This window comes from Diabrotica undecimpunctata, chromosome 10 (assembly GCF_040954645.1).
Source record: "Diabrotica undecimpunctata isolate CICGRU chromosome 10, icDiaUnde3, whole genome shotgun sequence".
In the NCBI taxonomy this organism is placed as follows: Eukaryota; Metazoa; Arthropoda; class Insecta; order Coleoptera; family Chrysomelidae; genus Diabrotica; species Diabrotica undecimpunctata.
The window spans coordinates 64,812,234-64,824,744 of record NC_092812.1 but is presented as its reverse complement, the minus strand read 5'-3'; the positions used below and the strand labels follow the sequence as shown (position 1 = coordinate 64,824,744).

General features: G+C 33.4%; 2 protein-coding genes across 2 annotated transcripts; both read right to left on the bottom strand.

The window, feature by feature from the left end:
- Window positions 1-820: 820 nt before the first annotated feature.
- Window positions 821-1,168, bottom strand: LOC140451746 (zinc finger BED domain-containing protein 5-like). Its single transcript, XM_072545592.1, has one exon. It carries the CDS (start codon window positions 1,166-1,168, stop codon window positions 821-823), a length of 348 nt encoding a protein of 115 aa, XP_072401693.1.
- Window positions 1,169-3,370: 2,202 nt separating this feature from the next.
- Window positions 3,371-4,108, bottom strand: LOC140451745 (zinc finger BED domain-containing protein 5-like). The gene has a single exon (XM_072545591.1). It carries the CDS (start codon window positions 4,106-4,108, stop codon window positions 3,371-3,373), a length of 738 nt encoding a protein of 245 aa, XP_072401692.1.
- Between the last annotated feature and the right edge of the window lie 8,403 nt (window positions 4,109-12,511).

Genomic DNA, 12,511 nt, shown 5'->3' with positions numbered 1-12,511 from the left:
TCATGCGAGAATATTCTCTTTCCAGATTACTGATTCGGTCGTTTCCTTACTTTAATTAAGTCCAACTCCAAACATGCATATTTGCCATCAATTACACATAGTACTTGTTAGTTTGTTTGGCCTAAAATATGTTTGAACTATAAACGGGCTCGCCGCAATGCCACTAATAGTGTTAATTAGCAGGACCACAAACACGACTACCTGCAGAATGAAATAAACAAATCCTCAGAGGAATTATACAAACAGTTTGGAAGGAACTGATCGTAACGATAAGGGCACATATGTCGTATCAATAGTAATCACACTAAAATGTTCGATATATATTTTAGATATATACAGGGTATATATATATATATTAGTTATTTTTCATGCAGCTTTTAATTTTAACTTGCTTAGAGTAGAAAAAAAAAGTAATACAACGCCAGTATACAATTTATATACTACAGATGGATGTTCTCTTTATAGATTTGATCGCAGCAATCGCAGAGGGGGAGGAGTGTGCAAATAGTTGTCTTTAGAAATTACTGAAACTTTTTCTGTTGCTCACCTGGATGTTGTTCTCCCTAACATTGAACTTTTATTATGTCTAAAAATTTCTAAAAATTCATTTGTAATTCACCTGGCGTGCCTATATCGTCTAGGTCAGCGGTTCTCAACCTTTTTTGGTGACGGAACTCTTTTGCAAAGCGAAATACTTGACGGAACCCTACAATAAAACAGTAGTTGTTAAAAGTGTATTCTTAGTACAATGTAACAGTTACTTATTACTTACTTATATAACAAGTATAATAATAGAAGATATTAAATAAGAAAATCCTAACTAATGGGAGGTATAAAACTGTTTTTTATTTTTCATCAATTGGTTGATATCAGGTTTGATAGAGGACATTTGAAGTCCCATATCAGGTTCGGCGTCCAGTCTATTGCGGTATTTTGTTTTCGTGGCTGTATATGCTGAGAATCCTGTTTCGCACAAATATGTTGTTGGAAACGGAAGAAGAATTTTCAGAGCCATTTTGGCAAGCATTGAATATTCATCACGGATTCTGCACCAAGAATCGTTGAGAGGCGTCGTTTTAAACAGTGACTTCGTACATGTGTCTAATGACATTTCTAAAAGAGATTCGTATATCTCGTTTGACATACTTTCGGGCTTTTGTAAGTCCATGAATTCAGTTTCACTTTTGTGTTCTGTTCTTCGGGAAAATACTTCTCAAAAGATGCTGAGTGACGTAAAGCTTTCTATTTCTCTCTTTCCGACGCAAATAATCCAAAAATCTAATTTTCTTTTGAAGACAGTTATTTTGTTACAGGCCTGAAACACTGTTGTCTGTTTACCTTGCAATGATAAATTTAAATCGTTCAGTTTTTGAAAGATATCCGCTATAAAAGACAGTCGGAACAACCAAGTTTTATCATACAAACGGTCTTTCAAATTAAAAGAAGTATCTGAAAAGTAGATAGGTAGCCACTTCACCCCACTTTCTTTCTAGCCCAGATTTCACCTAACCTAACTTAACCTAACCAAACCTAACCTAACCGCAACGTGAACATAGCGTCAATTCTTCTTCTTTTATGTGAAGATAGCGTTAATTCTTCTTCTTTTACGGGACGTCAATTCTTCTTCTTTTACGCAACGTGAAGATAGCGTCTATTCTTCTTTTACGTGAATATAGTCTTTTCATCTGTCAATTACATGACGTACGAAGGTAAAGTATTTCTTGGTAGTTTCAGCCAAGAAATACAAAAACCTTCAAGCATTTTGCATTTTAATATAAAGGCTTATAACTTGTATTTTTATACTTTATGTATTCGTTTATTGGTCTCTATCTTAGGTTTCGTCTATAACTTGTATTTTTTTATTTTTTATACTTTGTGTATTCGTTTCTTAGTCTCTGTCTTAATATAAAGGCATATAACTTGTATTTTTATACTTTATGTATTTGTTTATTGGCCTTTATCTTAGGTTTCTTCTATAACTTGTATTTTTATTATACTTTCTGTATTCGTTTCTTAGTCTCTGTCTTAATATAAAGGCTTATAACTTGTATTTTTATACATTGTGTATTCGTTTATTGGTCTCTATCTTAGGTTTCGTATATAACTTGTACTTTTTATTATTATTTTCTTTGATAGTACGCGCTTCGTAGGTCTTGTAAGTATATAACTTGTGTTTTTTATTTTTTATACTTTCTGTATTCGTTTATTGGTCTCTGTCTTAATAGAAAGGCTTATAACTTGTATTTTTATACTTTGTGTATTCGTTTATTGGTCTCTATCTTAGGTTTCGTATATAACTTGTGTTTTTTATTTTTTTATACTTTTTGTATTCGTTTATTGGTCTCTGTCTTAATATAAAGGCGTATAACTTGTATTTTTATACTTTGTGTATTCGTTTCTTGGTCTCTGTCTTAGGTTATTTTTATTATTATTATTTTCTTTGATAGTACGCGCTTCGTAGGTCTTGTAAGTATATAACTTGTGTTTTTTATTTTTTTATACTTTCTGTATTCGTTTCTTAGCCTCTGTCTTAATATAAAGGCGTATAACTTGTATTTTTATACTTTATGTATTCGTTTATTGGTCTCTATCTTAGGTGTCGTATATAACTTGTATTTTATTTATTTATTTTCTTTGATAGTACGCGCTTCGTAGGTCTTGTAATTGACAGATGAAAAGACTATATTCACGTAAAAGAAGAATAGACGCTATCTTCACGTTGCGTAAAAGAAGAAGAATTGACGTCACGTAAAAGAAGAAGAATTGACGTTGCGTAAAAGAAGAAGAATTGACGCTATCTTCACCCCGCGGTTAGGTTAGGTTAGGTTCGGTTAAGTTAGGTTAGGTGAAATCTGGGGAAATCTGGGTCAGGGGTCTGGGGAAATTTACCATATTCTCCATAAGGCGCGAGCGGTTTTCCCCCAGAATCTGGGGAAAAAAGTGGGGTGAAGTGGCTACCTATCTACTCTGAAAGAAACATTTGTAACTCGGCTCTAAGTTCAAATAGCCTAGTTAAAGTTTTACCCCGACACAACCGTCGCACTTCTGTATAGAGCAGCAGTGTTTTATGTTTGCTGCCCTAATCTTCACACAATAATGAGAACAATCGAGATTGTAGTGGTCGTGATTTGATAAAATTAATTATTTTTACCGCTTCATCCATAACTAATTTTAGATTTGACGACATTTGCTTCATCGCAAGTGCTTTCTATGCAGGATACAATGGCTGGAACTACAATTAGAAGCTTTATTTTTTATTCGTGACACTAGTCCTGCTGTATCACCTGTCATCGCCTGGGCCCCATCTGTACAAATGTCAATGCAATCGTTCCAACTCAGATTATTTTTCTCAAAAAATATATTTATTTTATTAAAAATTTCCTCTCCGGTTGTGTTTGTGGGCAGCGGTGAACACATAAGCAAAAGAACTTTCATATGGATATCTAACGATAACCAGCAAGATAGCTAGACCAGCGACATCAGTAAACTCATCTATTTGCAAGGCAAATCGTGTTTTTTGTAGACGTGTAACTAGTTCTTGTTTGCCGTAGCTTGGCAGATCATGAATTCGCCGTGAAACAGTATCGTTCGATAGCGGCACAGTAGAAAGATGCTTTGCAAATTTTTCATCGAGCATACATTTTGTTATGTCTAACACACATAGTTTTATTAAATTCTCAGCGATAGTGTGCGCTTCACCTGCTTGTGCAATGCGATAACTAACTAAATATGATGCCTCTGTGGCATTTTCATTGATAGTTTGAGTTACATGCATCATAGTTTTTTGACTTTCCAATAACTTTTCTTTTTTACGTAGAAAAAATTCTTTATTCTTTCCTTTAGACTCGGGGTGTACAGTTTCTAAATGTCGGCGCAACTTGGCCGGTGCCATGGAACTATTAGGAAACAGTTTACTACATAGGATGCAGAGAGGTGAGCCGTTGGAATCAACAAATCCGAAACTGATATATGATTCATCATACTTCCTTTTTTTCGCCTTTGAAATCGTGGAACTTGATGTCGTTGCATAATCGTCTTGATCGGTAATTGCTGTATACTCTGCGCGTACTGCTTTCGAACATTCGCCAACTTTAAGCCAACGTTCCATTCTTCTTTGATAAAAACAACAAAATAACTCACGACCGTTACTGCAGAACAGTTAGTCCAAAGAAAAAATGTACAAAACTGATACAATTAGAATACAGCAGTAGAATAAACACTTTTTTTCTATAGAATGTACAAAACTGATACAATCAGAATACAGCAGTAGAACAATAAACACTTTGTTTCTATAAATATTTTTATTGCAGGTAGGTACTTATCTTGATAGAAAAAATTAAACTTCTTTCTAATCTTGAAAACCTTGTCTTATTTTGTGACTTAAATTTTGCCGATATCTCTTGGCCTTTGTCTGTTCTAAGCAATGAACTAACAAATCCGAGAAACATTTTTATAAACTTTGTTCAAAGTTCTAATCTACACCAATTGATTACGAATCCAACTCAGAATAAACAATTTGCAACAAATGATGACCAATTGCTCATAGAAACGGTGATACGCACTCCCGCGGGCAATTCTGATCATGTACCAATGATTCTGATTAAATCAATGGAAGTCATTTTTAGTCAAAACCTTCGTAAGCAGGTTTGTTTCCTTCCTGAAACATTTTTCTTCCTGATTTTCATTAGAGCAGATGCTTCGAGCTTTATGGTATAGGGATTTGATAATTCCTTTCTTGATGTTTACGTTGTGGTTGGAGTGGTAATTTAAGTATCTGTTGGTGTGGGTTAGTTTTTGTAAGACTTTGGTTGTATATTCTGTGTCTTCTTTTGTGATTAGCACGTCCAGAAAAAGAAGTGAATTATTGTTTTCTCGTTCCATGGTGAATGTGATTGATTCTTCTTTATTGTTAATGCCCATCACGAATTTATTCAATGCAATGTAATTCAAATTCCTTTTTTTTTCTGCAGTTTATTTTGAATTCTGAATTTTCCTTCTGATTTCTTTATTGATTTTTTTTGTATTTTTTAGCGTTTTTTTCTGTTTTCGTCTGTTTTCCATCTCATTTATTTTTCTGTTTTAGTCTCAAGATGTCATCAGTCATCCGTTTTTGTTTGCGTTTATGAATAGTTTTATACTTTTTGTTTCTTTCATGATAGTTTTGATCTGATTCCAGTTGTCTTCGATGTTCTTCTTTTCTCTATCGTATATAATTCCTTGGCTATTATTTCCAATGCAGTCAGTGTTTATTCGGTTAGTCGGTTCTTGGCGTTTTACTTTTCTAAGTTTGAGTTTTCTGTCATTAAGTTATGATCTGAAATTAATTATCGAAGGGAAAAAAATAGGAAGACATACATTCGTGTTTAAAAAATATAATAGACTGGTTTGGACTCACATTCGCTGATTAGAGCTGCACATGATAGACATTACTTTGCTGACATTGTTGCAAATCTTCAATGAATATGGTACCATACGAAGAAGTATTCTTAAAATCCAATCACCAATGAAAACTGGATATTTGCAGACCCCAAATAATACTACAGGGAAAGATATTTAGATACAATGAGGACATCCAAAGACAAGTGATTCTGCACACTACTACTCATAAAGCATCCAATTATTGCAGAAATGTTGGAATCAGTGAATCTATCACTTTAGAAGGAGACTGTATTGATGAATAAGGTCGAATTTTGCTAATAATACATTTAGATGCCATTAAAATGTGTAGTTGATAATGATTTATGTCTAAGATTAAAATTATCGCATCGTGCTTAAATCTGGATGTTTTTAATTTCCCTAATGCAAGCAAAAGTAGAGAAAAATGGTATTTATTGCATAACAGGGTATTATATTAGTATTTTTTAATACCCATAAGCACGAACGATCATTTTAATATTCGAAATAAACTTTTCCTCTCGCCGATTCGGATTTAATCAACTGAAATGACTTTGTCAATAAACGTGGCAAAAAACCGTTTCTATTTTAATTGCGTTTCAATTTACAAATTGGACAATGAATTTAGCCGCGGACGTGTGCATATGTGTTTGTGATGCACCGGAGCCCCGAGAGACGCCTAAAGACATTTATGCAGATTGCATATGTTCACGCTGAACTGATAAAGACGCTTTTCCCTTATTTTGCCAATCATTTATTGACAAAACTCCGTTTTTAATAATGTTTTTCACAGTTTGGAATGTGTGGTAGTAATAAAGCAGAGTCGCATGCTACCATTAATTTTCCGAAAGAGACTTTTCAGTTAAAGTTAAGTGCATCTAATTATATAAACCATTTTCAAATTGTAATGATACCAGTCTTATATCTTCTATATATAAAAACATGCCTATATATCTGATTTCTTTAATCAATAAACCCAAAGTTCCGTTAGGTGTAAATGTTAGTTTAACTAAAATTCATAACTAATTACAACACTTACGATACATTTATAATTTACTAGATTTATGTTGGATATTTTCTTATTATTATTTTGTTGTTTCTCTGATTTTTTTCATGATGCACTATCTTGTACCAAATGTATAATCTATTTCCATTCTATTCCTTGTTTTCTGCCTCTTGTATAACTTGAACGTCCCATGATAATCACTGTTGACTAACCTGGTTTCTTATATTGTGTTTTTATTCATTTCTTAAGCATTTACCTGAGAATGCACACCATCATCTTCTTAACATATTTAATATTATTTGGACAAAACAGAAATTTCCAACAGCGTGGAGAGATTCTATTATAACACCAATATTAAAACCAGAATGTCCCAAAACAGATCCTGAGTCTTATAGACAAATTGCACTAACATCTACTGCATGCAAACTGCACGAAAAAATGGTCAACCGTCGTCTCCTCTGGACAAGTGAAGATCAAAATATTATTATTGGTTTCCGACAGAACAAAGTGGTTTCCGACAAAATAGATCAACTCTAGACAATATTATAGACCAAGAAAGCAGTGTACATGAAGTCTTCTCCCTTAATCAAAAATGTATTGGAATATTCTTCGACATTGAAAGAGCCTTTGATACAGCTTGGCGCCACCGTATCATCAGATTACTGTACGATTTAGAAATTAAAGGACACTGCCTTGCATTTATAAAAAACTTCTTATATAAAAGGTATATGCAATTTAGAGTAAGTGGTAACTTGTCGTCAAAAGTGGAATTAGAAAATGGAATTCCTCAGGGATCTGTTATAAGTCCTACGCTATTTATAATTGCCTAAATGATGTTCTACGAAATTTAAAACTTCCACTTAAAGGCCGCTTATATGCTGACCATCTCGTAATATTTGGTCAAAGCAAAAACTTAAACAACCTCTCACAACTTGCACAGAGTTTCTTGTTGGATATTGAAAAATGGTCACAGGAAACTGGATTTATCTTTTCAACAACTAAAACTAAATATATAGTATTTTATAAAAACAAAGTCAGTACACCAATCTCATTATATCTATACAACCAATCACTACAACAAAAAGATTCGTTAAAATTGCTAGGAGTTACTTTTGACAGAAAGTTGAATTGGAAAGATCATATCAATAATCTAACATGTAAATGTTACACAAGATTAAATTCTTGAAGATACACTATTCATAACACACCACTTAGAATATGTAGGGGGGCCTTTTGTACAACACCGATTGAAAGTTTACTTTGCGAAGCAAATGAATTGTCACTAAATGATAGAAGAGCTTACCTTAGTCTAACGTGTGCAACAAAAATTAAGGATAATGCAAAAATCCTGTCTATAGAAATACTTCTACTGATAATTTCCCAAACCTCAATACAAATCACCGTTCTGTTAAACCTTTCTATAAAAGAATAAAAGACCATTTGCATCTGTTTGATATTTTCGTACCTGAATGTCTTCCATACACATATGACCATAATCCACCTTGGATTCAAAACATACCATCATATAACTTTGAACTTAGGTCATTTGACAAAAATTCCACTAATCATAATTTAATTATTTCCCATTTTAGAAAAATTCTTAGTGGTTATAAAAATCTAGAATAGTTAGTAAGTGAGGAATTTTTAAAATGTCAACTATTTGTCAAACTATTATATTAACAGTAAATACACTTAGTTTTAAGACTACTGCAACACACTAAAATACATAAGAAAACATTTTAATACAAAATTATATATTCTAAATTTTATACTTACCTCTTTTAGGGCTGTAATAGTAAAGACGTCCCGCCATTATTTCTTGTTCAAAATTATCTATCTTATATGAAAGCTTATCAGCTTTCTACAGACTATTTATTTGTTTTGACATAGCACAATCACAATACCCAACAATAATTAGTTTTTAAAGCTATTAGTCTAAATTTAATATAGTATAAATACAATTTATTAATATATATTATATTATGACCGAATTGTGTAAGAAATCAAAACATAAACAAAATTCTTACTCTAAAAAAGCGGCAACACTTTATACACTTTTTCCACACGCTGAACTGTCAATAAAATTTGAAGTATTCCGGTATCGGTTGCGTACAATTATCTAACCTATTTAACTAAAATTATTATTTTGTGCAATATTAGACTTGCAGAGTTATTTCATAAAATTTATATTATTAATAATAACAAATGTTTTTGGTTATTTAATCAATATAATTCTTTTTTCAATATACTGATGATTACATTTTTCTGATTATTACACCATGTTGACGCCTATGAAAGATCGAGCAGTTCCTTATGGGTTTCGTATTATTAGCTGTTTAAAGTGGGTGATCGACGTGCGAGCCATAATACCGCGGTTTTAAGAACGACGGTTTTACTCGCGACTCGTTGGTGGTGATCGACTAGCGAGCAAAACAGTCATTGTCAACCGTCCACAGCTAACATGTCGTGTTCAAATGAAAGTGAAGTTTTATGTTACCTCGCTATAGCATACTACGAAATTACAAAAAAAGAGACGGCCCTAGACGTTGGGTATTTAAAAGTTTAACATATGCGGTAAGTCGAGTTGTTTTGTTTGTGTATTCTGGCGATGTACATTTCCATAAACAAACAGTCTCGTAAACAATATATAAATTCTAATAAAAAGGTACAAAAATCCGGATATATAAGGCCATAATACGACCAGCAGTCGCGTATGGAAGCGAAACATGGACGCTAACAAAAAGAGAAATAAATGAATTGCTGGTGTGGGAACGTAAAATTCTTCGAATGATATATGGCCCTTGCAGAGACAGCGTGACAAACGAATGGAGTGGCAAATACAATAACGAGCTAGAATCTCTATTCGGAAAAGAAAATCTAGTCAGATATATAAAGGCCAATAGACTCAGATGGGCAGGGCATGTGATACGCAGTAACGACAATCGCCTTATAAACAATGTGTTCTGGGAAAGGTCAGAGGGAAGAAGGTCTGTAGGGCGGCATAGAAAAAGCTGGAAAGATGCTTCTTCTTCTCATTGCGCCGTCTCCTTTCGAAGGTTGGCGATCCAAATGGCAATTGTAGTTTTGGAAACTGCTGCGCGTAAGATCTCTGCGGATGAGCGGTCGAACCATCTCCTCAGGTCTTTCAGCCACGAGTTCTGGCGTCTTCCTACTGATCTTTTGCCCTGTACTTTTCCTTCCAGTATAACTTGAAGTAATTCATATCTTTCGCCTCTCAGCACATGACCCAAGTATTGCATTTTCCTCTCTTTGATTATTCTTAGTAATTCTTTTTGTTTACACATGCGACGAAGTACCTCAACATTAGTAACTCTTTGTACCCATGGAATCCTCAACATTCGTCTGTATATATACATCTCAAAGGCATCTATTCTTTTTTCTATCTCAGAGTCCATTGTCCAACTTTCACAGCCATACAGTAAGACAGAAAAAACGTAACATCTGATCATTCGGATTCTAAGCTGTAGACTAAGGTCTGATCTTGTAAAAAATGTTTTAATGCTCATGAATGTGATCCTTGCTTGTTCGATTCTTGATAGGATTTCTTTCCTTGGATTACACTGACTATTGATATTTGTTCCCTTATTTGGAAAGATGCAGTCAAAGAATATCTAGAGAAAATGGGAGTGCGACAATGGGAATTACTGGCACAGGACCGACAAACATGGAAGGCAATAGTAAACGCGGCAAAGACACGAAGAGTTGTAGCGCCATTGATGATTATAATGATAATAAAAAGTCGTGGATAAAAGTTCGCATATCCATGATTAAAAACTGATCTTTTCACTTCAACGGTCGCTGAAAACTGCCGGTTTTGCTCGCCAGTAGTGATACACGCGCGGTTTTAAATGACGAGCCAAGTAAAAAATAAAACAAACTGACGAGCTACAAGCCAAGCTCGTCGGCATATAAAACCGCGGTATTGCAGTGATACACTGGCGAGCTTTACCGACGAGCCACAAAACCGCGGTTTTACTCGCCTGTCGATCAGGGCCTTTAGAAACATTTGAACTCTAAGGTTGACGTTCTGGAAATTTTAAATACAAGTGACGTCACTTTGTATAAATCGGGACGTGCAAGTGTTTTACTTTGAAAAATGGTATACCTAATATTGTAATCCATTAATTTATCGCTAATGACCATTTCGTCGATGCGATTTTCTAAATAAAAAAAAATTACTCAAGTTATATTAATAGTTGGTGTAAAAGATCAGTTTTAATAGGACTTGCCAGAGGTATTAGATAAAAAATGAAAAACTTTGTCCTATTAGAGTCATAAATATAGATATCAATATAGTTTAGACGACAAAGAAATGTAAAGTGTAGAATTAGCTATAGATCGAAAAAAATATAAGAATGCAAAATATAGATAATTGCGAGAAATTTTTTTTATAAAAGTTTGCAAGGCAATGAAGTGCATATTTTAACTTAGCTATAAACTTTGGGGTAAAAAGTTTTAAGATTAAAGGAAAGAAGAGGATCGAACAAAGATATAGCCCTTTGTGCGTCACCCCAAATTAAAAATCTAGCTTTGCTCACGAGTGTGACACTTATTTGCAATAAAATCAATACAGTAAAATTTATGGGGCGTTCGTATTGTTATCTAAGGGAACATTTTGAGCAGATTCTTATAGCCAACACTAAAAGCCTCGTATTCCTTACGACATTCTATCATCGAGCACTATTGACGTTTGACGATTGCACGGAAGTCTGAAATCAGATAAAATGAGCCCATATCCCGAACTTAAGAGCAAGCAATTCGTACACATGTCCCGCTATTTCCACCAAAAGCTAGAACCCAGTTGGACTGAAAAATATACGGTATGGGGTAAATGAAAGGAATAAATAGATTATTTATTTCAATTCGTGTAATTTGAATGTACAGGGTTTCTCATTATATTTTGACCCCCCACTTATTTTCCCTAATTTCAAAATAAAAGTTGTATTATTTTATCTGTTCCGACCAACAGTGTACCAACAGACCAAATTTTGTATACAAGGAGTGCTCAATAAAATGCATCTTCAATATTTCAAATGGGACACCCTGTATTTTTTTTATAGTTTTGAGTAGCCCCGCATTTCCTGATTACCAATATATGACATTGTGTAGCATTAGTTTTGTTCTATAATGGCATATGGTACTACAAAAGGGTAACCATAGGTGGCTATGCAACTGACATTTCAAAATGAAACAATTATTAACTTATTATAAACTGTCAGTCCTCATACCGAAATGGGTTATACTGCAGATAAAAAAGTAGATATATTCTCAATTTATGTAAAAAATAATAAAAACAAGCAAGCGACAAGAAGAGAATATAGGCTGATTTATCCAGATCGACATACTCCTTCTGCAAATACATTTTTATATAATTATCGCCATGTCATAAATGAAAAAATGTTTGAACGGAAGAAACGTACTATTGTAGGAAATGATGATGAAGATCTTAATATTTTGCTTTACTTTGAAGGTAAAAATTAAATACTTAAATAATAGATTAAATCCATAATAACATTTTTATTTTAAAAAATTCCGAAACTAGTCTAAACAATGCTACTAATGCATTAGAGAAAAGCCGTGTGACGATACATAGAGTTTTAAAAAAGTACAACTATAAACCGTACAAAATATTACCGGTACAAGAACTTATCAATGTTTTATACTTAGTTTTGTTCTATAATGGCGTATGGTATAAAAAATTAATGACTTACAATACTACATTTAGGATACATAACTACATTTAAGATATAATACTACATTTAAGGTTACAATAGTTGCTCAAAATGCCCTCCATTGTTATCAATGCACAAGTAATATCTTCGTCTCAAATTTTCTAATGCGTCAGATATTGTGTGATTATGACCATTTAAATTTTCAATTTCCTCGCGAACTTTTGCCGTGATAGTGTTAATATTTGTATTTGAATCAAAATACACTTTTTCTTTTAAAAACCCCCATAAAAAGCTATTACATGGTGGTATCACAAGTTGGGACTATTTGGTGGCCATGTAATGGTACCCTTATTGCCGATCCACACATTAAATTGATTATTTAAATGTTCTTGAACGGCTACGCCATTATATGGCGGTA

Bases quoted from the DNA above. Each gene is read 5' to 3' on its own strand.
- LOC140451746 (XM_072545592.1), bottom strand. From the start codon at position 1,168: ATGGACTTACAAAAGCCCGAAAGTATGTCAAACGAGATATACGAATCT.
- LOC140451745 (XM_072545591.1), bottom strand. From the start codon at position 4,108: ATGGAACGTTGGCTTAAAGTTGGCGAATGTTCGAAAGCAGTACGCGCA.